The following is a 25946-nucleotide window of genomic DNA, read 5'->3' as shown; positions in this document are numbered from 1 at the left end:
CTACCTACCTATGACTACCTACCTATATTTCTCAAGGCGAAATAAGAGTACCTAAATTTTTCAGGACTATTTACTAAGTATACTTTATAGAATCGATTACTTACGATGATCAAAATAGCACTAAGTATCCACAAAGAAACTTACTCGTACCTATTTATTAATGAGATGGGTTACTTAGGTACAACCGAACATAAAGAAAGAGTACCAATTTTTTGTGTTGATTGTGTCTACGTCACAAACGAGTCGACCAAGGTATTCGTGTTATCATGTGAGTTCCTATAAGTAGTAGTCATAATACGATTCGCGGTGATCTACTTACGGATAAATTCCAAGTAAATCGGTGACCCTCGTCACTAAGTAGCTTTTCAATTAGTGCATGGTCTAAAGCCCGCGGCAAGTAAGTATACATAAATGTCAAAAAATTTAATAGTATAAATTGATACGTTGACCACCAGACAGGCACAGTCAAACTTCGACAATCAGCAACAATGGCAGCTAAGGTATCTACTCGTAATAGAAATTAAAAATTGAAATATGATACTGAGAATAAAACTGATAAAAGTACCTACAACAGAATATACCTACTTAGATAAAAAATACTAATAAGACTTTAATTTTATTTTTTAGTTCTTGGTTCTGTGCGGATTGGTGGCGGTCGCTTCTGCCGGCCTCGTCCCCGTCGGACAGGTGGCGTACGCGCAGCCTGAAGCCCCCGCGCACTACGAGTTCCAGTACTCCGTGCAGGACGGACACACCGGAGACGTGAAGCAGCAGCAGGAAGCCCGCGCCGGAGACGCCGTGCACGGCTCATACTCTCTGGTGCAGCCTGATGGCGTGCAGCGCATTGTGGACTACACCGCCGACGCGGTGCACGGCTTCAACGCCAACGTGCGCTACGAAGGACACCCCGTCGCCGCTCCCGCTAAGATCGCCTACGCCGCTCCCGTAGCCAAGCTCGCCTACTCTTCGCCCGTGTCCTACGCCGCACCTGCCGCGAGAGTGGCTTACTCCTCACCCTTGTCCTATGCCGCACCAGTCGCGAGAGTGGCCTACTCTTCACCCTTGTCCTACGCTGCTCCCGTAGCCAAGGTGGCGTACGCTGCTCCCCTCGCTCAAGTCTCATTCTCTTCCCCCGCCATCTCCTACCACCACTAAACTATGCCAACTTGACCATTAAGTATTAAATAACTAATTTATTGATGTGATATAAATAGATAGAAATTAAATATTTGTTTATGTTTAATTTGATCGTTTTTTTGGACTAATTGCTAGCGTCAGACTCTTTAGAATTCACGTTTTATGGAAATCGCACTTCGCATACTAAGATTGGCTGGGAGATAAGATTCTCGAGCCTTTACGGCGTTTGTGCACTCATACGTGATTTTAGGGATCCATGAAAAAATTACGAATCGAATGTAGTACGTATTTGTATGATGGCTACTTCGAAGTATCACGGATACGAACCGAATACGGATGAGTGCACAAACGCCCTAAGTCTGCCTTTTTTATAATTACACTAGCTGATGCCCACGACTTCGCCCGCGTGGATATAGGTTTTTAAAAATCCCTTGGAAACTCTTTGGTTTTCCGGGATAAAAGTAGCCTATGTCACTCTCCAGTCTCCGGTCTTTAACTATATCCATGCAAAACAATCACGTCGATCCATTCCAACCCTCGCGCCTCTCTAAGTGTGTACTCGCCTTCTTAACTCCTGTGCCACTGGCAAGTAACATACCGATTTCAAAGCTCAATGCAAATAGGAATGTTAGTAGGATTCGGAAGCAAGCGGCATCACGTCGGTTTAGTCGTTCCTTTTTGTAACCGACTAAGTAGGCCATTTTTTAAATCACCACGATTTAGGAATGCAATTCCTTACGGCATCAGGATTGAGGAGTTGGGTCCTCGAGTTCAATGATAGTTTTTACTTGGTGGGTACCTCCAATATCAATTTATAACCGACAGTTTCCAGATCCCATCGGTTTAGGTGATCAGGTCCCCTGCAGCATCAGGATTGAGGAGTTGGAATTCAATTTTTTTATGGAACAATTCTGCAAAGTTTCTCTATCAATTAAAAAAGAAACTACGCAAATCGGTTCAGAAATCTCGGAGATTTCGGTGTACATAAGTAGAAAAACACAACTAGAAAGTCCCGTCAAAATAAGTTCAGTCGTTCCGAAGATTAGCACGTTCGAACAGACAAACAGACAAAACAAAAATTTTAAATACGTAAGTGATTCAGTTATGGTAGGTACAGTTCAAGTAACCATATGAGCTTAATATGAGGTTGTTATTTCGATATTACAGACAGAAACTTCAATTTATTAGTATAGATACGTCAAATGACTTCAATTCGATGTTAATGAGACATGGTTCCAGCGCAATAGCAATTTGTGAGACTTATACTCCATGGTTAATCCTCTACTTGTCTGTGAAAGTCCCGTCAAAATAGGTTCAGCCGTCCCGAAGATTAGCCCGTTCAAACAGACAGACAGACAAAAATTTTAAAAACGTTTGATTCAATTATGGTACCAGTTCAAATAACCTTAAGAGCTTAATATGAGGTACCGGTAGTTATTTCGAAATTACAGACAGACACTTCAATTTTATTTATTAGCATAGACTAGCTGATGCCCGCGACTTACTTCGTCCGCCTCTGTTACTCCCTGGTCAATCCTCTACTTGTCTGTGAAAGCCCTGTCAAATAGGTTTAGCCGTTCCGAAGATTAGCCCGTTCAAACCGACACTTTTATTCATTACTAGCTTATGCTCGCGACTTCGTCCGCGTGGACTACAAAATTTCAAAACCCTATTTCACCCCCTTAGGAGTTGAATTTTCAAAAATCCTTTCTTAGCGGATGCCTACGTCATAATAGCTATCAGCATGCCGAATTTCAGCCCGATCCGTCCAGTAGTTTGAGCTGTGCGTTGATAGATCAGTCAGTCAGTCAGTCAGTCACCTTTTCCTTTTATATATATAGATTCCTACCATAGAAGAAAAAATAATAAAAAAGTAAGTAGGTATAGATAAGTATATAGATAGATTCATATGAATTTTGTTATGTGGATGTTTTACAGTGACCACAACGCGTTGTTTTTAGGGTTCCGTACCTCAAAAGGAAAAAAGTAACCCTTATAGGATCACTTTGTTGTCTGTCTGTCAGTCAAGAAACCTACACGATATTTCTCGTTGACCTAGAATTATGTAATTTGGCAGGTAGTTAGTTATAGCACACGTACCTAAAGGAAAAAATCCGAAAACCGTGAATTTGTGGTTACATCAGAGAAAAAATGTGTTCATGAAAATTAGTATCTCCTTATTTCAACTAGCTGATGCCCGTGACTTCGTCAGCGTGAACTTAGGTTTATATACAAATCCCGTGGGAACCCTTTGATTTTCTGAGATAAAAGTAGACTATGTCACTCTCCACTCTCCCGGTTTTAACTATATCTATGCAAAATAATCACTTCGATCCGTTGCACCCCTCGCGCCTCTCCAAGTCTCTACCCGCCTTCTCCAGTCCTGTCTCGCTGGCAAGTAACATACCGATTTCAAAGCCCAATGCAAATAGAAATGTTAGTAGGATTTGGAAGCAAGCGGCCGCGGCATCACGTCGGTTTAGTTGTTCCTTTTTAACCGTCTCAGTAGGCCAATTTTTAAATCACCACGATTTAGGAATGCAATTCCTTACACCATCAGGGTTTGGTTCCTCGAGTTCAACGATCGTGTTTTCTTGGTAGGTCTCCAATATCAATTTATAACTGACAGTTTCTAAATCCCATCAGTTTAGGTGGTCAGATCCCCTGCAGCATCAGGATTGAGGAGTTGGAATCCGATTTGTTTACGGAACAAAGTCGCAAAGTTTCTCTATCAATTAATAAAGAATAATGAAGAACTCTCAGGCATGCAGATTTCCTCACGATGTTTTCCTTCACTGTTAAAGCAAGTGATATTTAATTGCTTAAAACGCACATATAACTCCGAAAAGTTAGAGGTGCGTGGCAAGGGTCAAACCCCCGACCTCTCGAATAGCAGGCGGACGTCTTAACCACTAGGCTACCATCACGGCCATACAGCACACCTACCTAGGTATATTTCGCGAGGCGAAATACGAGTAAGCTAAATTCTACTAGGTAGGTAGGTACCTACTCGTACTTAGAGCTTATAGAGACGACACCGACGGTCATACCACACAATATACCGCTTATCATAAAGAAAACAAGTACCTATTTATCTAGGAAGGGAAGTGATGAGTTAGGTAGATAGAACAAGGTAAAAATAATAAAGTAAGAGTCTAGAAAGAGTAGGTATTTTTTGTGATTGTGTCACACTACGTCACATACGAGTCGACCAAGGTGTTCGTGTTATCATGTGAATATAGTAGTTAGGTGGGTAATACAATTCGCGGTGATCTACTTACGGCTAAACTACAAATAAATCGGTGACCTTCACCTCGTCAATTGCTTTTTAATTAGTGCATGGTCTAAAGCCCGCGGCAAGTAGGTAGGTACATAAATGTCAAAAATATAATAGTATAAATTCATACGTTGGCCACAGACAGGCACAGTCAAACTTCGACAATCACATCAGCAACAATGGCAGCTAAGGTATCTACTCGTAATAAATTAAAGTTTATTGAAATATGATTACCTACTGAGAAATTAATAAAACTGATAAGTACAACAGAAAATAGATAAAAAATATGTAGGTACTAATAAGACTTTCGTTTTATTTTTCAGTTCTTGGTTCTGTGCGGATTGGTGGCGGTCGCTTCTGCCGGCCTCGTCCCCGTCGGACAGGTGGCGTACGCGCAGCCCGAAGCCCCCGCGCACTACGAGTTCCAGTACTCCGTGCAGGACGGACACACCGGAGACGTGAAGCAGCAGCAGGAAGCCCGCGCCGGAGACGCCGTGCACGGCTCATACTCTCTGGTGCAGCCTGATGGCGTGCACCGCATTGTGGACTACACCGCCGACGCGGTGCACGGCTTCAACGCCAACGTGCGCTACGAAGGACACCCCGTCGCCGCTCCCGCTAAGATCGCCTACGCCGCTCCCGTAGCCAAGCTCGCCTACTCTTCGCCCGTGTCCTACGCCGCACCTGCCGCGAGAGTGGCCTACTCCTCGCCCTTGTCCTACGCCGCACCAGTCGCGAGAGTGGCCTACTCCTCACCCTTGTCCTACGCTGCTCCCGTCGCCAAGGTGGCGTACGCTGCTCCCCTCGCTCAAGTCTCATTCTCTTCCCCCGCCATCTCCTACCACCACTAGACTATGCCAACTGGACCGTTAAGTATTAGATAACTAATTTATTGATGTGATATAAATAGATAAAAATAAAATATTTGTTTATGTTTAATAATATAATCGTTTTTTTGGCCTAATTGCTAACGTCAGACCCTCTAGAATTTACGTTTTAAAAAATCGCGCTTCACATATCTTTCTAAGGTTGACTGGGAGATAAGGTCCGTCTTTTGTATAACTTCATTGGTTGCCCAATAAAGATAAAAAACAATCAAGTAATTAATAAAATTAAAAAATACTGAGGATGCTAACCATACGCCATAGATCATCCAAATCTTTTCAGGCATTTAGAAGATAATATGGTGGAATAAAGAAACTCACATAACTACATGAACCCTGAAAATAATATTACACTCTTTATTTTGGGCGGTTTTTTCAAAGAATACCTCCTATAAGCCATGTTAACATGAATAATATTCCCCGTTTCCCTTCAACTAAGCGTAAAGTACCTACCTGTTCTATTTATCTATACTTAGCGAAACGCTTGTGCTAGGAAAATAAGTACGACAATAGTTCAAAGGGTGGAGTTTGAACCCCAATCTTTCGGAATTCGATCCGCTCCATTGAGGCTGTAAGTTTATCTACATAACCAGGAATTCGCCATCACAACTACCATATAAATATGCTGTTAACTATATTAGTGAACAGCGGCTAACCGGGGTGGTTGGAGCATAGAGTAATATTATATGACTATGCCGTGGAGGCATACAGGGGCGGACGCGCGAGGAGTGGGGAGGGGTGGACCGCACCTGAATTATTCATAGAGCCACATAGTGATTTCATCTCATTGAATCGAGCTGCCGGCGGCCGTGATTACGACAACGATACCTCCGCCCGGCTCCGACAATACGGCTTGTCAACTAACATTGATAACCGAGAGCGCGTAAGCGGCAAAGTTTCCAAATGACCCAGACAGGTATCTAATGTAAGTACGAGGTATGACATTAACTCAATGTCCCAGGTATCCCTACATAATCGTCTAAAATTTCGATTGCAGAACGATTACCAGACGGGACATGAAGCATTAGACGTAATTTTCGTCTACTCATGTTCATTTTTAAGCCCGCCTATTGAGGAACTAAGCTAAGGTCATTGAGCATTGCATTAAAGTCTTCCAGAGTGTCTGCAATAAAGACTAGGTATAATTATGTCATCGGCAAATCGAAGATGCGTGATTTTTATGCCAAGTCCGTCCAATCCAGAAGCTTAACGATACGTACAGTATACGTAACGTATGTATAGTATCTGAGACTATGGTTAGCAACAAATAATAATCATCATCATCATGATCAACCCATCGCCGGCTCACTACAGAGCACGGGTCTCCTCTCAGAGTCAGAATGGTTTTGGCCATAGTCTACCACACATGGCCATGTCTTGATTGGTAGACTTCACACACCTTTGAGGACATTATGGAGAACTCTCAGGTATGCAGGTGTCCTTACGGTGTTTTCCTTAACCGTTAAAGCAAGTGATATTTAATTACTTAAAAAGCCCATAACTCCGAAAAGTAAGAGGTGCGTGCCCGAACCCGCGACCTCCGATTAGAAGGCGGACGTCCTAACCACTAGGCTATTACAGCTTATAACAAATAATACTTAAACGAAACCAGTTGCCCTCTACCCTTAGCGAGTAGGTACGTATAGATACCGACTGCAGGTAAAAATGAAGAGATTGGTTTTTCTGTGTGCCGCGAGCAAATTGAATGTAAAGTAGATTTCCCGGCGGGCCGCGCCGCATAATTCCCCACAAATTAAGCTCATACCAATTCACTTCGCTACCAGTGTAAATATTTTCGATAAATGCCTCCATTATATTTACACATTCTATTCGATAATTCGATAGCTGTGCGATATAAACTCTGAGTATATGTGTGTATTTTCCTGCAATATTCGTTTAAATTATTTATTGGATTACTGAATTACCTACTTTCAATACTATATGTTATATTATTGTTTAACAAATAATTTGAATTTTGAAACGTGAAACAAGCAACGCGTAGGTAGGTAAGTGGATCCGTACCTACTTAACTATAGGGTTCCGTACCTCAAAAGGAAAAACGGAACCCTTATAGGATCACTTTGTTGTCTGTCTGTCTGTCTGTCAAGAAACCTACAGGGTACTTCCCGTTGACCTAGCATCATGAAATTTGGCGGGTAGGTAGATCTTATAGCTGATATTTGGGAAAAATCTGAAAAATTTAGGGTTGGATCACACAAAAAAAAATTAAATTGTGGTCATGAACTAATAATTAGTATTTTTAACTTTCGAAGTGAGATAACTATATCAAGTGGGGTATCATATGAAAGGTCTTGTCCTGTGCATTCTAAAACAGATTTTTATTTATTTTTATGTATCATAGTTTTTGAATTATCCTGCAAAATGTCGAAAAAATACGACTGTAGTACGGAACCCTCATTGCGCGAGCCTGACTCGCACTTGGCCGGTTTTTTGCAATAATTCTTCAGCGTTGTTCGAAAATGAAATAGAAAGATAGACTTTTAGAAGTGCTTTAAAACCGTAATTGAAATTTTGAATCTACCACTGGTTCGAAATACCCTTACTACCAAGAAGAACCAGCAAGAAACTGGGCGGTTGCTCTTTTCAAATATTCTGCCGTTACTATTCTGTCGCATGATTTGTTTGAGGGCTTTATAAATTACTAGCGACCCGCTCCGGCTTCGCACGGGTAGCTTATTGCAATTTTCTCTACTTTAAAAAAATGTATGTCACTCAGGAATAATGTAGCTTTCCACTGGCGAAAGATTTTTCAAAATCGGTTCAGTAGTTCCAGAGATTACTTCCTACAAACAAACTAACAAACTATACCTCTTTATAATATATATTAGTATAGATATCAAACAAGACTCAAATACGCAAAAATAACATACCAATCTGATCTGACACTATCGCCGGATTACACGAGCAACGTCTATGCGCTATAATAGACAAAATCCTCTTACCGCCAAAAATTAATCAAGAAACCCTACGGCTTAGAGGGGCGGCTTTTGCGCTTTGTACACACCGAATCAATACTTGTTGCTAGCAGTAGCTAATCTGCAACCACGGAATTCAGACCAGGCATAGAAGTGGCACAAGATAAAGTTCGAAACTAAAACCCGACAACGCCTTTTAATAAATGCTGAAATCCACTAAAAAAATTTCTGTCGCTTAGTAGGTATATTTTAATAATGTAATAACTAATTATGTAGTATATTTATATTTTATGAAGTCAGAATTTTCTCCTCTTTCATATTTTGACATCCCACTTGATACCATAGCAAAAACTAAAGTTCAGAGACCCCCCACTTTTTTTAATGCAACTTCGGATACTTTTTTAGGGTTCCGTTATCCGTACCTCAAAAGGAAAAAAGGAACCCTTATAGGATCACTTTGTTGTCTGTCTGTCTGTACGTCTGACAGAGTCGAGTCAGACTCACGCTCGAATGGTTCCGTTCCATCACACAAGAAATAGCACTTTTTAATTTGGATGGCAGCAATTTTGAGATTCTTATTCTTTGTTGTTATAACGACATAGAATAGAAATACACATTGTTTCAATTTTAAGGCAGTCTTTATAAGTAAAAAATTATATCAATAGAACTATTTTTTAATATCAGGCTTAGCGGGCACTGGACATTCATAAATGTTCAACGTTTTATCTTTGCCGACGGACAGCAGTCTGTTGCTCTGTGCGTTGAATTGTACATCCCATGCCTGAAAGAAGAATTATTAACATAAATAATTTTATTATTATATTTTTATTTTTTTTTAGTGTTTACCCACACTTCAAGGAAATTACTAAATTATTTTAAATACATATCAAAAACAATTATTAACATTGTATGAAAGTACAAGTACAATCGTCCATACTAATATTATAAATGCGAAATTGTGCCTATCTGTCTGTCTGCTAGTTTTTGACGGCCCATCCGTTTGACTGATTTTCACGTTTGGTACAGCGACAGTTTGCATCGTAGGGAATGGACATAGGTTACTTTTTGTCGCGAAAATCATAATTTTCGAAAAATCTAAATCCGATAAAGATGGACGAAGTGGCGGACATCTTTTTCTAATCTATAAATATAAAAGGAGAAGCCCTCTGGATGGCATATCGACTTTCAGCTCAAACTACTGAAATTCAAAGTTTTAAAACAACCGTATCAATGTGTTCACGGAAGGTCTTCAGCAGTGTCGTGTCGTACAGCAGTGTCGTGTCGTGCAGCAGCGCCACGACGATTGCGCCGCCCGCCGCCGCCGCCAACCGCGTGCCGTCGGGGGAGAAGCGAGCGTTCAGCCCTTACCGTATCAGTGTGTTCACGGAAGGTCTTCAGCAGTGTCGTGTCGTGCAGCAGCGCCACGACGACCGCGCTGTCGCCCGCCGCCGCCGCCAGCCGGGAACCGTCGGGGGAGAAGCGAGCGTTCAGCCCTTACCGTATCAGTGTGTTCACGGAAGGTCTTCAGCAGTGTCGTGTCGTGCAGCAGCGCCACGACGACCGCGCCGTCGCCCGCCGCCGCCGCCAGCCGGGTACCGTCGGGGGAGAAGCGAGCGTTCCGCCCTTACCGTATCAGTGTGTTCACGGAAGGTCTTCAGCAGTGTCGTGTCGTGCAGCAGCGCCACGACGACCGCGCCGTCGCCCGCCGCCGCCGCCAGCCGGGTACCGTCGGGGGAGAAGCGAGCGTTCAGCCCTTACCGTATCAGTGTGTTCACGGAAGGTCTTCAGCAGTGTCGTGTCGTGCAGCAGCGCCACGACGACCGCGCCGTCGCCCGCCGCCGCCGCCAGCCGGGTACCGTCGGGGGAGAAGCGAGCGTTCAGCCCTTACCGTATCAGTGTGTTCACGGAAGGTCTTCAGCAGTGTCGTGTCGTGCAGCAGCGCCACGACGACCGCGCCGTCGCCCGCCGCCGCCGCCAGCCGGGTACCGTCGGGGGAGAAGCGAGCGTTCCGCCCTTACCGTATCAGTGTGTTCACGGAAGGTCTTCAGCAGTGTCGTGTCGTGCAGCAGCGCCACGACGACCGCGCCGTCGCCCGCCGCCGCCGCCAGCCGGGTACCGTCGGGGGAGAAGCGAGCGTTCAGCCCCCAAGACTTCAATGATAGCTTGCTCACTTCGTTACCACTTGCCCTGTCAGCAAAACAAATTCTATTCTGAAAAAATTACGATGAATGCCAAAGAAAAATCCGTCGGGTGAAAATTCGAGCTTTTTACAATTCTGTGAAAAGCGTCTGGCGCTTCTATCTTGCGCACAAGCTTGCTCTGTGCCACATTGGTTAAAGAAACACAAGTAGACAAATGCAACGATTAATATACTAAATATTACTAACACGTCAATCAATATCTTAACAAATCTGTCGTTAGAAGCGGTCAGAAGCAATGGAGATTTGGGTGATAAGCCAATGCTTCTCACAATCTCCATGTGCGCTTCTACCGAGTGCACAACTTAACCCTGCACTACATTCAATAAATAGGACACAAACCAAGTGTGCAACACAACAAATCCACCAATAGAAGCGGTGAGAGGCACTTGAGAGTCAACACTTTTCACAATTTCTGAGCGCTTCTATTAAGTGCACAAGTTAACCCTGCGCTTTATTGAATAAATAGGAGCGAATTATACAGGAATTTATTAATATTACTTACACATCAAATATCTTCACAAATCCGTCATTAGAAGCAGTCAGAAGCAGGTGAGAGTTGGGTGAAAAGTCAACGCTTCTCACAATCTCGGTGTGCGCTTCTATAGTATGCACAAGCTTGATTTGTGCTACGTTGAACAAGTGCACTGCTCCGTCTACCGCACCGCTCGCTATGCATTGTCCATTTTTGCTCTAAAATATTACTTTCTTCTTAACTTCGAACTTTCGATAAATTATTTATTTATCGACTACCTGTTGCCCGCGACTTTGTCCGCGTCCCGCGGGAACTGTCTTTTCCCTTGGATTATACAAAAAAATCGTTCATGCAGTTACAAAGTAAAAAATTCATAATCAACACCTTATATTTTGTAAGAAAATTTGTGTAGCAAGTTCTAAGCATATGGTGAAGGAATACATCCAGACAGCTGAAAACCTGCATCAATCATTACCTAGGATTACAATCTCGATTGTTGTGATTGGCTGAATTTGTGCTTATCTTGTTGCAACAATGCATTGTACCCAATAGTGAGCGAACATCAACCAATCAGAGGTGATTGTGATCGTGACATTGTAGCTGCCATTCTACTGCAATCGAACAGCAGGGTTCATAGTTACAGGAACACAGAGTATGTAACAATTTGTTTCAAAATATGGTAGAATATTGGTTGACTTACCCAAGCAACACACAAAGCAAACTTTCCTCGAGTATCCAAAACACAATCCACATTATTTTTCACTATCCCGTACACTGTCAGCTTGCCAGTATGGCTGCCAGATACAAGTTGTGTTCCGTTCGGTGAAAATGCCACCTGCCATACATTTGTGTTGGCCGTTTCTATTTCATGTACTTTGATGCCAGTCGTGAGCTCCCAGATTATTAAGGTCGAGTCTAAGGATGATGACGCTATTGCTACAAAATGAAAAATTCATTATAAATGTGCCTAATTCTGACGAAGTCGCGGAAATAAGCTTGTAATTTATAAAAAGAAAAGCGGACTGACTGATCTATCAATGCACAGCTCCCGGTTATTAATTTATCACTAACATCAGCTGAGTGTTGTTTGTTTTCTGTTCTCTTAGTGAGTTGTATGTGGAAGGATCTGGGAACCCAAAGAATTACTATCCCAAGAGAGCTCCTGCCATTATGTGATTAATGGAATGGAGTCACGATCTTCAGCAATGTAAAGAAAAGAAGAAAGAAAAGAAGAATAACGAATGTAAATTTTCACTCACTATATCCATCTGGGCTAACAGCAATGGAGACAACTGCCATACAGTGACCTTCTAGTGTGTGTAAGAGTTCTAATCTATTATTTTCCAATGACCATACTTTTACTAGATTGTCGAGTCCCCCAGTTACTATGTACTCTTGACTTTTCCTACATAAAATTAAGAAATTAACATGTCAGTGTAACACTAACAGTAACACTAGATATAAAATAATAATTATTGATTATGATAATCATCTGATATATAAAAATGAATAACTAAATGTGTTTGTCATCGCAAATCTCGAGAACAGCTGAACCGATTTCGTTAATTCTTTTTTTATAATATTCCTTGAAGTACGAGGATGGTTCTTATGGAGAGAATAATTTTAAAAAAATTAATCGACTGTTAGGCGGAACGAAGTTCGCCAGGGCAGCTAGTTGTTTTATAATATCATACATACATACACAGTATACAGCTGTTGATCTTAAAATTGGCTTACCGTGGAGATGAAAGATAAAAAGATTGATATCAGTACCGTTATTATAAATGCGAAAGTGTGTTTGTTTGTTGGTTTATTGGTTTGTTGGTTTGTCCTTCAATCACGTCGCAACGGAGCAACGGATCGACATGATTTTTTGCATGGGTATAGTTAAAGACGTGGAGAGTGATATAGGTTACTTTTTATCCCGGGAAATCAAAGAGTTCCCAAGGTATTTTTAAAAACTAAATCCACGCGTACGAAGTAGCGGGCATCAGCTAGTTATTTATGAATCCATAAAAATGTATGGAATGAATACATATTGGCTTTAAAATATACTTAAGTTTTATGAAGACTTAAATCTAAGAACAAATTTTTCTTACTTACTTTGGATCCTCTTTATTTGCTATTCTTGTCCACACACAACAGTAAATCGGGTCTTCGTGTGCATTTTCTTTTTTAATCAAAAGTGAGTACTGAAAAAAATATTTGGTTATGCCAGCTGGACACTAGACTTATTATATTCCATACTCTCATATTAATAATCACTACCCATATTATATCACTTACCCATATTATAAATGCGAAAGCAGGTCTCTCTGTTTGCTATTCACAGCCCATATGTTTAACCGATTTTAATAAAAGAAGACCGACCATCTCCCATACATCGTTGGGTCCAGAAATCGATGTTACAAGTTCCAAATTAGTGTGATTTGTTAGACAAAAATACCTCCTTTAGACTGCTTTAGTTTCAGTTTGAGTGACAACTGCATAATCAAAATAATATATGGGCTCAAATCCATGGTAAGGTTGTGTTAGATAATGTGTTATTTGAACAATATTTTTGCAATTATCAATCAAGTAATAATAATTAGATGACTAGTGATCTGTTTAGATTGGTTTCCTTTAAGTGGATAAAATTTGCCAACATAAAGTATTACTTACCAAATCCTACCGTATACCATCCCAATTTCCCTTAGTATTTTTCTATATTTGGCAACTGTAAACTCGAATTGTTTTTGTGATTTTGGTTTATAATAAAATAAGGATTTTTCCAATTTTTATTTTTTCTGTAACAAGACTGGGCCCAATACTGGTCGGTCTTCTTTGGTATAGAGATAGTTTGCGGAGACGGATGCCCGTCCTACGAATTCGTAGTTTTATTCCAGAAAATCGAAATTTCCACAGGATTTTAATAAACCTAAATTCAAGCAAGGGAGGAGGAGGATGACCTGCCAAAGGGTTGGCGCAGATTGGCGTTAGATAGGAAAAAATGGAGAAGTCTAGAGGAGGCCTATGTCCAAAGAGGACAACCTGATCTGTAAATTGCTGGTGTTACCAATTTTTAGAATAAATTATATAGGATAGGATAATTAAATAATAGGAAATAAGAAATTAGTAATACGGTTAGTTAGTAATATAAGATGTATAATTATTGTATCAGAGAATAAAGGCTATTTTATTTATTTTATTTATTTATTTATTAAATTCAAGCAAGCGAGGTGCGGGCATCATCTAGTAATTTATAAAATTATGGAAGTATCTAGGCGACGGAAGTCTATAAAATAATAGTTCTATTTTACTTACCACCGCAGCTGCTGGCATTTTCTAACTTTTACGAGTTTACAAAATCCCTTCCTATTTAATATTTATTTGTATGCAAGAATCAAAACCTTTGTTTTGATTTTGAACCTTCTTTTGAACACTTTGAATTTTGACAACTTGGTGACATCAGACATTTGTCGTTTTATTATGGTCTCGGTTCAATCCATAGTTCAATCATTTCTTAAATAAATAAAAAAAATCAATCATTTCTGAGCATTGTCTCTGGTTTTGATCACGAACAATAATGACGTCAAAGTTTTTTTTTATGCTCTAGATTCTTACTTTATTTAGCTGTGCTGCAGTGCTGCCAAAGAAACTGTGCAAAGAAACAACGGATCGGCGTGATTTTTTGCATGGTGTAGTAGGTATCATTTTAGTATGCCTAATATACCATGCAAAAAATCACTTTTATCCCGGAAAATGGAAGATCCTACGAGATTTCAAAAAAATCGGCAAGTGCGAGTCAGTCTCGAACACGAAGGGTTCCGTACCATTGTACAAGAGATATCACTTTTAATCAGTTATAGCGGCCATAGAATTACACATTCTGTGAAAATTTAAACTCTTTACCTATTACGGTTCACGAGAAACAGCCCGCTGACAGCAAAGGCTTAGTAAAAGGGTTCAAGACTCTTGTTGGCACCCTTCCCTTCGAGTACGGAACCCTACAAACTAGATCCACAAAATGATTTTAACATTAATTAATAAAACGCAAGTACCTGCTTTATTACTAGCTTATTTTAATATTTATAAATAAAGCACTGATTAATATTATAATGGGCAGTCATATATATTGATACTTTTATCTTCAGATACTGATATAATTTTATTGCTCTCTGCATTGAATTTGACACCCCAGACCTGAAAATAATAGATACAATTTTCAAAAATCTGTATTCTAATTAAAGGTATAGTGCATAACTGAGTAGGCTCCTGCTTGAGCTCCAGCGGTAGTGAGCCATGCGGGAGGGGTGACCACTGTCACCCCTCAGGAAACCACCTCAGGAAGGTTTAGGATTCTAACGATACACGGGCATCGCTAGTAATGAATAAAAAAAAAGCACCTGATCGTTATGTTCCTTGAATACATGTTGGCACTGCATACTATCCAGATCCCAAACTCTAACAGTTCTATCGGAACTGCTGGAAACGAATCGCTTGCCGTCTGGTGAGAAGGCGACTGATAACACCCACGACGCATGTCCGGATAACGTCCCCGCCAAATTCGCATGTACTCTGTAAAGTAGGTAAAGAATTGTTTAATTGTATTAAAACAAGAAATAGATTACTGTACATAGGTAGATTCACAGACACAAACCACCCTTAAAATAATGCAGAATGATCCACAGATCCACAAATAGGTACATGGTTGAAAAGCAAGCGTCTTAAGGCCAGACCGCATTAGAGCGCCGCTGCACGACGCGTCGCTTCGCGTCAAAATATTCTCTGATTCACTATATGTAATTTTATCCCCTGATATTACGTAGGCACCATTGCAAAACACTATATCACAATGATAAACCCTTAGTTCTAAAAAATAAAGCAAGCAAAGCAATGGTTAAGCTCAAAAGGGCTAGAACCCAGAGCCCTAAAACCAGTTTAAAAAAAAGCAATGGTGCCAATATTGCATCGCTTGAGTGTGATAATATGCAACATACCGTGTGACAAGGCTATCTTGGCACTTTAATGACATTGACAGGAGGGCGCTGTTGGAGAACAAAGGCTTAGAATATTCAAACAAGAACAAAGGGGACACTTGAAGGCAACGTTAGTTCCGATTTTCGTCACGCGCCAAGATAGCCTTGTCGCATTGTACCTACGAAATGTTTGAAAAAATAATATTTTGACGTTTTGTGCCGCGCTGCTGTAACGCGATTCGACCTATAGCTTAGCACATCAATGTTTCCTGTTGCGGGCATAAATGATCAGTAACAAAACTAACTCACACATCATAAAGTTTCATATGTCCATCATCTGAAGCAGTCAGTAGGAGTTGTGAGTCAGGAGAGAAGCATAAGCTTCGTATAGGCATGGCGTGCCCTTCCAGAGTATGTACCAGCTTGCCTTGTGCCACGTCAAATATATTTATGATTCCATCTAAAGCGCCGCTTGCTATGTATTTACCATCTGGACTCTGTAAAAAAAGTATAATAATACCTAGCTTATGCCGGCGACTTCATCCGCGTGGACTATTTTACGTCTTTTGTGGTTCAATTCATAAAAATCCTTTATTAACGGATGTCGAGCCCTGCCTGATACTTGTGCAAACGAGAGCTTTAGGAAAATGTTTTTTTTTAATTCTATATTTTATTTGGGGCTATTCTTAAAAGTAAAGAATGCCAATCCCATCATTCCTTAAACTAACTGTACACATTCAACTTATTATATATAACAACTATATTAATTTAAAATCAAAAAGCATCCTGGCTGCCTCTGAAGTAGGAACAGCTAGAACACTTTGAAATATCCCCACATAATTTCCTTTTAGATTAAACATATCCATAATTTCACGTCTTTTGACTGCATTTCAGACACATTCACTCAACAAATTGTTTTTTATTTATTTATTTAAAAAAGAATATTAGCCAAATTGCTGACTAATATTCCCCTTACCCCTCCAATTAAGCGTAAAGCTTGTGCTAGGAGTAGGTCTGACAATAGTGCAATGGGTGGGATTTGAAACAGCGACCTTTCGGTTTTCAGTACGCTCCTATAACCGTTGAGCTATTGAGGCTCTAAAATGTTGGGTATCTTCATCTATGCTACATATATCGCTTTTCAAAAAATAATAAATGCTTACATAAGCGACGCTAAGTGTGAACTTCCCTCTTGTGTCCAAGGTCTGTTCTTCCTTGCCACTTTCCACACTGAATATCGCTATTTTGCCGGCGTTACTGCCTGAGATCACATGCTTGCCGTCAGGGGAGAAGTCTAGCGTCCACACATCCGTGGTCTCTGTCTCCATGGTCTTTAGTTTCTCTCCTGATGCTATGTCCCATAATATTAGAGAAGAGTCTTGGGAGCTACTTGCTAGGGCTGAAATTAGTTTATTTACTCACTTATTTACTTACTTATATATTCATCATATTTTCGCATTTATAATAATAGCACCATTATTATTATAAATGCGAAAATATGTAAGTTTGTTTATTGGTTTGTCCTTCAATCACGTCGCAACGGAGCTACGGATGGATTGAGTGATTATTTGCATAACCTGACATAGACCTGGAGAGTAACTTAAGCTACTTTTTTAGGCATAGGCACAGGATTTTAAAAAATCTGAAACCACACGTACGAAGTCACGAGCATCAGCTAGTAAGCATATAATTACTATATTGTTATAGTCTGTGGCGAGGAACAACAACAGATCAACATTTAAATTTAAAATTACAGTCCTAATTTTTATCCCAGTAAATGAAATAGTTCCCATGGGATTCTTGAAGAAACTGAATCCAGACAGTATTTAAATCTAAATCTAGAAGTCACAAACATCAACTAGTAATATAGTGCAAAGGACTTGGCATATTTGCACTATGTATCAACTGTCATGTCATACAATGGTTTACCGCTGCTTGAATACAATAAAAATGAATGACAGCTACAATCACACTGTGTTGCAAAAATAGTTGTTATTGTTGCAGTCATAGTAGTTGCAAAAGTAGTAAATCGTACTTACTTTTCCCATCAGGACTAACAACCACTGAAATGACACCAAGCGAGTGTCCTTCCAGCTGATGCTTGATTTCCAACTTTCCATTTTCTAGTTGCCACACTTTGATGATGTCATCCAATCCTCCCGTTATTATATAGTTCTCTGGAGGCTCTTGCGAGTGATTTGAATCCCTAAAACCATTGAACACCTTGTTGTACATGTTCAAGTGGAAGGTACCATGTGGTTGATCCCCAACTAGGTGGATGGACTTAATCTGTTTTTTTTTTATTTATTCATTCTAGGTAAACGCTTGACTACAATCACACCTGATGGAAAGTGATGATGTGGCCTAAGATGAGACGCGTTTACCTAGAAGATGCCTATTCACTCTTGTTTTAAAGATACCTGGGTTGTTCCACTGTAAATGCCTGTCTTAGTGTGTGCACATAATACCACTAAAAGAAATCACTGGAGAGAGATCACAAGTCACAATAAAAATAAATCATAACCACAACCACTCTGCCTCATCTAGTGCATAGACGTCATCATACTCAACAATGTATTGACATACTTAAATCTGTATAGGGTTAAAATCCTGACCTCACGACTATTGTTGTGTCCACTTCTAGTGCAAGCTTAATGCTTAGTTTATAGTTATAAGGAAAGATTAAACCCCAGTTATATTAAGTAGGCTGAATCTTATTTTCATTAAAGTCAGTTCAAAATAGACTAATAACGAGAGTAGACTTTACTGCTGACCCTATCTTGATGAAATTGTGCATAGAGATAGCTTGCAACATATAGAATTTTTCACTGCGAGAATATTACTCACTATATAACAGAAATGTTTATTGTATAAATTCTAAAATATTTTGTGAAATTCTTAACATTTGTTGCAAACAGCACATGAAAATAAGTGTTCATTTAACATAATCCGGTTTCGTGTTAAAAATATGAATAAGAGAATAAGAGGTTATAAAAACATACTGCGAGTTTTCAACATTTTCGGCATTCTCACTCACTTCTTTGCTCTTTTCACGGCTAATTTGACTCCAACTACAACACCATATGGCATCATCATGAGCATTTTCTTTTTTAAGTTGCAAATAATACTGAAAAAGGGAGATAAGCAAAATGGGTTTCCTAGCTTAAGTTATAGTTATGAGATAAAAGTTCTACACTATTTACCAGTGTTGTTATAGACATAATAGTAGAGCAACACGAGTTTAAATGTAATGCTATCAATACGATAATTGTTAAATTACACAAAATAAAACCAAGTAAAACGAACAGACCGCAAAACAAAACAGAACAGATAGAACATAGAAACACCCCCTCATATCCCTATTAATCTGTGCACCCCCTTCACCTATATAATGTACTCTGTGCTTCACCTGAGCCGCCACAGAATACATTTACCAAACATTTACACAGAATACATTTACTGCTTCAGGCTTCACCCCTTGCTTTAAGATTTGACGATTTGACAGTTCGCTGTTCTCGACGTTCCGGCTCCACACTATCGTCCAACAGTCCAAATTCCAACTATTCGGCCAACATTCCAAGACGAGTAGCGGAGTTCGTATAGTGTGACCGTTTAGAGTAAATTAAATTTATTGTCCTGAGCTACCCTAAATCTGGAGCTGTAAAATAGTTTAAAAAAAATATTCACAGAAGATAAAAATGCGTGATGCATTGTGATTTCTAAATAACTTATTCATCTGTGGATACAAAAACGCAATAGGCCTTAAAGGACTGTTATCCAGGGCCGTAAAATAAAAAATAAAATAAAAATGTAATTAATAGTCTGTGTACAAAAATGGCGCTGTCAATGAAGTGAAGTAGGTAGGTAGGTAGGTACCTAGGTAGTAGGTAGTTTAGTTAGGTAGGTACTCTAGGTAAGGTAGTGAAGTCTTGGTGAAGTCCTCGAAGTCCTCACCAGTCCTCACTCTTTACTCATCAGTTTTTTTTTCTGGTCGGCAAAGCTTGCTTAAGTTTATATTTTTAAGTGAAAATCCAGTTTGTTTTGTAATTAAATTAATTAATCGACTACGCTGTATTTGTCTGTCGTTCTTATTTTACCTTGCGTGCAGTCTTAAGCGTAGTCCTTAACAAACGTAACAATGGCTATGTCCAAATCAACAAACACGTACAATCGTCAAAATTGGGAGGATTCAGTGAGTTATTTCACGATATTGTTCATACTTGTTGAAGATTGAATTTTATCTGATGTTTCAGTAAAACATTTTTTTTCCAGGACTTCCCGATTTTATGTCCGACGTGTCTTGGGGATAACCCCTACATTCGTATGGTAAGTATTTCGAATTTGCTTGATATCAGCCAGAATAACGAAAGATCTACCTACCTATAGGTATGTGTTATTAATTATTGTTTTTTTGGTGCAGACCAAGGAGAAGTACGGCAAGGAATGTAAAATCTGTATTCGCCCGTTCACCGTTTTCCGTTGGTGCCCTGGAGCGAGAATGCGATTTAAGAAGACTGAGATTTGTCAAACATGCTCGAAGCTAAAAAACGTTTGCCAAACGTGTCTGCTTGACCTTGAGTATGGATTACCAATACAAGTGAGAGATGCAGCTCTAAAAATTCAAGATGATCTACCTCGCAATGAAGTGAACAAGGAATATTATATACAGAATCTAGATAGTCAAATGTCCAAGTTTGATGCTACAACGCCAAGCAACTCTGCATTGAAATCAAAGGGAGCATCTGACCTTCTTTTGCGTTTGGCGAGAACTGCTCCTTATTATAAGAGAAATAGACCTCATGTTTGCTCTTTTTGGGTGAAAGGGGAGTGTAGGAGAGGAGAAGAGTGTCCATACAGGCATGAGAAACCAACAGACCCAGATGATCCATTAGCAGACCAAAATATAAAGGATAGGTACATATTTTTTCAGATTATTTAGTGATTTAGCAGTGTTCGTGAAATCCTGCAAGAAGCTGAATACTCCAATTAATTACATCATTTCACTAAACAGCTCCCTGCAATTCATGTTTGATGTCATTTGTCCTGCTAGTGGGTGTCTGCCCCTCCAGTTTCCAGTGTGAGGTCACCGCTGTAGCACCTTGGGACCCCAAAGTGTAACAATTTTTTGAATTGTGAGCCCTGCCCATAAATTAAAAAATATCCTTACTAATATCTAAATATATAATAAGAAAAGGTGACTGACTGATCCATCAACACACAGCTCAAACTACTGGACAGATCGGGCTGAAATTTGGCATGCAGATAGCTATTATGACGTAGGCATCTGCTAAGAAAGGATTTTTGAACATTTAACCCCTAAGGGGGTGAAATAGGGATTTGAAATTTGTGTAGTCCACGCGGACGAAGTCGCTAGCTTAAACTAGTAATATTATTAATGTGGAAGTGTATTTGTCTGTCTGCTAGCTTTCATGACCCATGCATCTAAGCTATTTCAACAAAATTTGATACAAAAGCTCCTATTTGTCCCGGAAAATCAAAGAGTGCCCACAGGACTTCATGGTTAGTTGGGGGTCGGCTCTCCTAACCATATTTATCCATGTTGTTCTAATTTGGGTAGTCATTGGGTCAATTTGGACTGTTTTAAGATTTTTCAATATTACTGACATCCAGCTTTGTTGAGGTCTTCCCTGTTGTCTGGGTCCAGCGCTAACATTGATTACAATTCTGGTCATGTGAATTTCGGGTCTCCTCATAACATGACTGTACCACTGCAGGCGTCTCTCCAAGGGCTTAACTTCCAAATTCCATAAAAATTAATTGCATATTTTGTTTTCCAGATACTATGGTGTAAATGACCCAGTAGCTGAGAAGCTGATGCGCCGCGCGGCCGCCATGCCAGCCCTGCCGCCGCCCGAGGACCGCACCGTCACCACCCTGTATATTGGCAACCTGCCCGAGAATATCACAGAAGAGGAACTGAGGGGACATTTCTATCAGTATGGGGAGATAAGGTATGAACTTTTGATAACTTTAACCTTGAAATAGCCATGATAGTCGTCATGATCGCCATGATAGTCCTGTTAGCCAAGATAGTCATGTTAGCCAAGATAGTCATGATAACCATGATATGCATGATAGCCACGATAGGCATGGTAGCCATGATAGGCATGTTAGCCATGATAGCCACAATAGCCACGATAGCCACGATAGGCATGTTGTGTTTAAGATGTCCACCTCTAACTTTTTGCAGTTATGTACGGTTTTAAGCAATAGGCTAGTTGACACTTTTTTTAAGTAGGTCTTAAATGGTTAATATTTGTCCTATTAGATCAAAAAAATTAACACTATATTTTTTTGCGCCCTAAAAACCGTAAAACTTTAATTTAAAAATATATTTTTCATAGACAGGTGAAAACACTGTCGGCCATGTTTGGCCGATAGATTATCTGTGCTCTGACGTCATGCATTTGTAAACAACAGCATAACCTACCAAAGTTTAATAAACATGACTTCTATACTAGTTTACATGAAAAATATAGTAATTATCGTTATTGTATCATCCGAGAATGTAAAAACGCATCGATAAAGACCACAGGAAAGTTGTGGATTAGAGTGCCCAGTGAAATAAATATACGTAACACGCGAAGACTTGCTTAAAGGGATCCTATATCACTAACGACTGCAACCCAAATTTATTTTTGCAAAGATCACTTTGTTGTAAGTCTTACTTAATAACTTATTCAATTTATAAAGAGAAAACGATAATTTTTTACGTTTACTATGAGTTTTTAGAAATATATAAAAACTAGCTTATGCTCGTGACTTCGCCCGCGTGGACTTCATAAATTTCAAACCCCCATTTAACCCACTCAGGGGTGGAATTTCAAAAAATCCTTTCCTAGTGGATACCTTCTCTTTACCTACAAAGAATACACCCACCAAATTTCATGTATCTAGAACCAGCCGTATAGATGTTTAGGCTGTGCGTTGATATATAAGTTAGTCAGGACTTGAAATTTTATATATATGGATACTACGTTAGTCAATAGGGATGACATTTGTTTGTTTACATATTTAACACACGTCACATCATGGCTGACAGCGTTTTCTGAGTTTCAAATAAAAATAAAAACTGTATTTTTTTAAATTGGATTTATATATCCATCCTGCGTTTTTAATAATTGTTATTGATATATTTCGTTGTCTTAAGCAAAATACTATAATAAATAATCATTTATTGGACGAAATTAGTCAAGTTAGAAAATGAGTCAAGTAGCCTATTACATAAATATCAATTACTTTAACAGTGAAGGAAATCAGTCGGAAGGTCCAGGTTTGATTCTGGGCATGCACTTCTTAACTTACTTAACCTACTTAATACAATATTTTTGTAAATTTTTGATAATTTATTGTCACTTTAAAACAAATTAAGACACTTTTTCAAAAAAGGGTAAAATACTTACCTCATTGTTTTTTACAGATCATTGACCCTAGTGCCGCGTGCCCAATGCGCCTTTGTGCAGTACACCACTCGCAGCGCGTCCGAGCATGCTGCAGAGAAGACCTTCAACCGCCTGGTCATTGGCGGCAAGAGGCTCACCATCAAGTGGGGGAAATCTCAAGGTAAACTTTATATTAAACTAGCTTATGCTCGCGACTTCGTCCGCGTGGGCTACGGAAATTTCAAACCCCTATTTTACCCCTTTAGACGTTGAATTTTCAAAAATCCTTTCTTAGCGGATGCCTACGTCATAATAGCTATCTGTATGCCAAATTTCAGCCCGATCCATCCAATAGTTTGAGCTGTGCGTTGATAGATCAGTCAGTCAGTCAGTTACCTTTTCCTTTTATATATTTAGACTAGCTGATGCCTGCAACTTCGCGTGGATTTAGTTTTTTATATATCCCGGGGGAACTCTTTGATTTTCTGTGATAAAAAAGCCTATGCAACCGCCGAGTTTCTTGCTGGTTCTTCTCGGTAAGAACGACATTCCGAACCAGTGGTAAATTAAACTGGTTGACAATTCAAAAGCACTTGTAAAAGTTTACTTGAATAAAAATATATTCTGTTCTATTCTATGTCACTCTCCAGATATTTAACTATACCCATGCAAAAAAACCACGTCGATCCGTTGCTCCGTTGCGACGTTATTGAAGGACACACCAATAAACCAACAAACAAACACACTTTCGCATTTACAATATAGGTAACAAATCTTATAATTAAGTCTTGAATTACACTTGTGAAGTGACAGGTTTTTGACAGGATTTTAGTCCTTAAAAAGAAAGTAAACATCGCAAGGAAACTTGCATGCCTGAGTTCTTCATAATGTTCTCGCAGGTGTGTGAAGTCTGCCAATCTGCACTTGGCCAGTGTGGCAGATTATGGCCTAACATTTCTCATTCTGAGTGGAGAGGCTTGTTCTCAGTAGTGGGTTGGCGATAAGTTGATCATGATAGATGAAGTTTGAATGAAAAGTGCAGGGCAGACAGGTATTATTCTTATTAACTTTGAAAATCTTGTTAAAATGATTATAGCCTACCAGCTTTCTTCAGCTGTTCACCTCATTTCAAAGGTGAAGGTGACAGGTTTTGACAGGATTTTAGTCCTTATTTTAAAGGTGAGCCGTACTTTTGACATGACAGTTGACCCATAGTGTTAAAATGTCGCGTGAGGAGTCATTTTGTATGGAATATTATAATGCATAAATTTTGAGAATGCACAGGAATGCACTCGCTATTGTGTCAACTGTCATCAAAAGTACGGTGTACCCTTAGATCATAGTCTTATTAAACAGTAGGTCGATTTCGTAAAACAGGCATCAATCATCATTACAATCTATGTTGCGATTGGCGTGCGATTCTTGTTGCAACAAATGCATTGTAGCCAATAGTGAGCGAGCGTCAACCAATCAGAGGTGATTGCGATCGTGACATTGTATGTAGTGTAGCTGTCATGTAACTTTTCACATGACAGTAGACACAGCAAATATGGCGAGTGCGTATTCAAAATGCACTACAAGTGGACGCATATCGCTGTTGAGCCCCGGCTTTAGAGTTGTTTAGTTTTTGTTAACTATTTTATGCTTTTCATTCCTTCACAGGTCGTCAAGGCCCTAACGACAAGAATGAGGCAATGCCAGCGTTGGAGCCTGTCCCTGGTCTGCCGGGAACTCTGCCACCGCCGCCGCCAGCGTTCTTACATCCATTCCCACCACAGGTAAAGTTAAATTTCTTATCTTGTCCACTTGAGAGGCAAAGGTTAAGATTTATGTCGTACTGATAAATGTAGAGATAAACCGTCTAGCACTTACGAGCACCAAGGTACCAATTAAAATGAAAAACGTGAATGTGAACATTGATTTACAGAAAGAAAGAAAAAGTGTAAAAAATAATAAGCATAAAGCAAACCTGCTTATTTTTTGTAGCTTATTATTTTGCTATACAATTTTTCTCGGTTATTATCACTAATATCTGATAATAACTGAAAACCGAAGCATCCAAATGTGATTCTCAGAACCAAGTTATATGCTGAAGGATCTGGCAACCCACCATATTATTAACCCAAGGAACACCTATCATTATGTTATTCATGTAAAGAGGTCATGACTTTCAGCAATAGGAATTTGACGCAGAAAGAGATGATTAAATGTTAAATTTATATTTGTCCCCCAGATGCCGCCACCACCAAATAGACCCAACGATTTCTTCAACCTGCATCACTACGCAGGGCCCGCGTGGGGTGCTCCCTGGGGAGGCATGGCGCCCCCCGTGCCGCCCCCGCCCGCGCTCCATTACCCCAGTCAAGACCCCGCCAGACTGGGGGCCCATGCGCATGCGTCCGCACCACAGACATAACACAGACTCTTTTAGCTTCCTGCTGATGTGCAGATGCATATTATTTCATTTTGATCATTCAGTCTACAAATAAACAAACAAACTATTTTTTATAATTTTTTAGTGTTTTACCTACACTTAAAGGAAATTACTAAATAATTTTAAATACATATCAAAAACTCACTCTCAGTACTGAGAGAACATACGTATCACAAATTTCGTCACAGGCGGTAAGCGAAACCGTGGCCGAGCTGGTCAAGGCATCGGGCGCGAACCCAGAAGA

The 25946-nt window shown here is 39.8% G+C and overlaps 4 protein-coding genes across 5 annotated transcripts; 2 read left to right on the top strand and 2 right to left on the bottom strand.

Annotated features, from left to right (window-relative positions):
• The first annotated feature begins 488 nt into the window (after positions 1-488).
• LOC117990238 (cuticle protein 18.6-like) lies at positions 489-5265 on the top strand. Its single transcript, XM_069504259.1, has 3 exons — positions 489-500; positions 628-1116; positions 4738-5265. The coding sequence occupies exons 1-3, from the start codon at positions 489-491 to the stop codon at positions 5263-5265; spliced, it is 1029 nt and encodes a 342-aa protein (XP_069360360.1).
• Positions 5266-8897: 3632 nt separating this feature from the next.
• On the bottom strand, positions 8898-14366 carry LOC117990067 (superkiller complex protein 8-like). Of its 2 annotated transcripts, XM_034977515.2 has the most exons (7): positions 14211-14366; positions 13011-13099; positions 12167-12312; positions 11608-11843; positions 10938-11125; positions 10253-10421; positions 8898-9015 (listed from the first exon to the last, which is right to left on the bottom strand). In XM_034977515.2, the coding sequence occupies exons 1-7, from the start codon at positions 14226-14228 to the stop codon at positions 8902-8904; spliced, it is 960 nt and encodes a 319-aa protein (XP_034833406.1). In that variant the 5' UTR covers positions 14229-14366; the 3' UTR covers positions 8898-8901. The 2 variants fall into 2 exon arrangements, with proteins under 2 accessions (XP_034833406.1, XP_069360177.1); XM_069504076.1 differs by lacking the exon at positions 8898-9015 and having other exon boundaries at positions 9898-10421.
• Positions 14367-14946: 580 nt separating this feature from the next.
• Positions 14947-19231, bottom strand: LOC117990066 (superkiller complex protein 8-like). The gene is made up of 7 exons (XM_034977513.2): positions 19069-19231; positions 18868-18992; positions 17905-18071; positions 17029-17264; positions 16175-16362; positions 15293-15464; positions 14947-15089 (listed from the first exon to the last, which is right to left on the bottom strand). The coding sequence occupies exons 1-7, from the start codon at positions 19084-19086 to the stop codon at positions 15000-15002; spliced, it is 996 nt and encodes a 331-aa protein (XP_034833404.1). The 5' UTR covers positions 19087-19231; the 3' UTR covers positions 14947-14999.
• A 548-nt stretch (positions 19232-19779) lies between these two features.
• LOC117990064 (pre-mRNA-splicing factor RBM22) lies at positions 19780-25772 on the top strand. Its single transcript, XM_034977509.2, has 7 exons — positions 19780-20057; positions 20138-20191; positions 20286-20779; positions 21664-21837; positions 23307-23449; positions 24931-25046; positions 25502-25772. The coding sequence occupies exons 1-7, from the start codon at positions 20004-20006 to the stop codon at positions 25682-25684; spliced, it is 1218 nt and encodes a 405-aa protein (XP_034833400.1). The 5' UTR covers positions 19780-20003; the 3' UTR covers positions 25685-25772.
• The last annotated feature ends 174 nt before the right edge of the window (positions 25773-25946 follow it).

This window comes from Maniola hyperantus, chromosome 17 (assembly GCF_902806685.2).
Source record: "Maniola hyperantus chromosome 17, iAphHyp1.2, whole genome shotgun sequence".
Classification (NCBI taxonomy): domain Eukaryota; kingdom Metazoa; phylum Arthropoda; class Insecta; order Lepidoptera; family Nymphalidae; genus Maniola; species Maniola hyperantus.
Note: the sequence above shows the minus strand (reverse complement) of the source record. Positions and strands in the feature narration are given on the sequence as shown.

What these genes read in the sequence shown, in the direction of transcription:
- LOC117990238 (XM_069504259.1), top strand. An exon ending in ACGCTGCTCCCCTCGCTCAA is followed by an intron (nt 1,117 to 4,737) that starts GTCTCATTCTCT and finishes TTTATTTTTCAG; the next exon opens with TTCTTGGTTCTGTGCGGATT.
- LOC117990067 (XM_069504076.1), bottom strand. An exon ending in GCAAATAAAGAGGATCCAAA is followed by an intron (nt 12,313 to 13,010) that starts GTAAGTAAGAAA and finishes AATTTTATGTAG; the next exon opens with GAAAAGTCAAGAGTACATAG. An exon ending in TTGCTTTGTGTGTTGCTTGG is followed by an intron (nt 11,126 to 11,607) that starts GTAAGTCAACCA and finishes GTAATATTTTAG; the next exon opens with AGCAAAAATGGACAATGCAT.
- LOC117990066 (XM_034977513.2), bottom strand. An exon ending in GAAAATGTTGAAAACTCGCA is followed by an intron (nt 18,072 to 18,867) that starts GTATGTTTTTAT and finishes CAATGGTTTTAG; the next exon opens with GGATTCAAATCACTCGCAAG. An exon ending in CATATGAAACTTTATGATGT is followed by an intron (nt 15,465 to 16,174) that starts GTGAGTTAGTTT and finishes CCTACTTTACAG; the next exon opens with AGTACATGCGAATTTGGCGG.
- LOC117990064 (XM_034977509.2), top strand. Translation starts at nt 20,004, where the DNA reads ATGGCTATGTCCAAATCAACAAACACGTACAATCGTCAAAATTGGGAG. An exon ending in ATAACCCCTACATTCGTATG is followed by an intron (nt 20,192 to 20,285) that starts GTAAGTATTTCG and finishes TTTTTGGTGCAG; the next exon opens with ACCAAGGAGAAGTACGGCAA. An exon ending in GACCAAAATATAAAGGATAG is followed by an intron (nt 20,780 to 21,663) that starts GTACATATTTTT and finishes TTTGTTTTCCAG; the next exon opens with ATACTATGGTGTAAATGACC.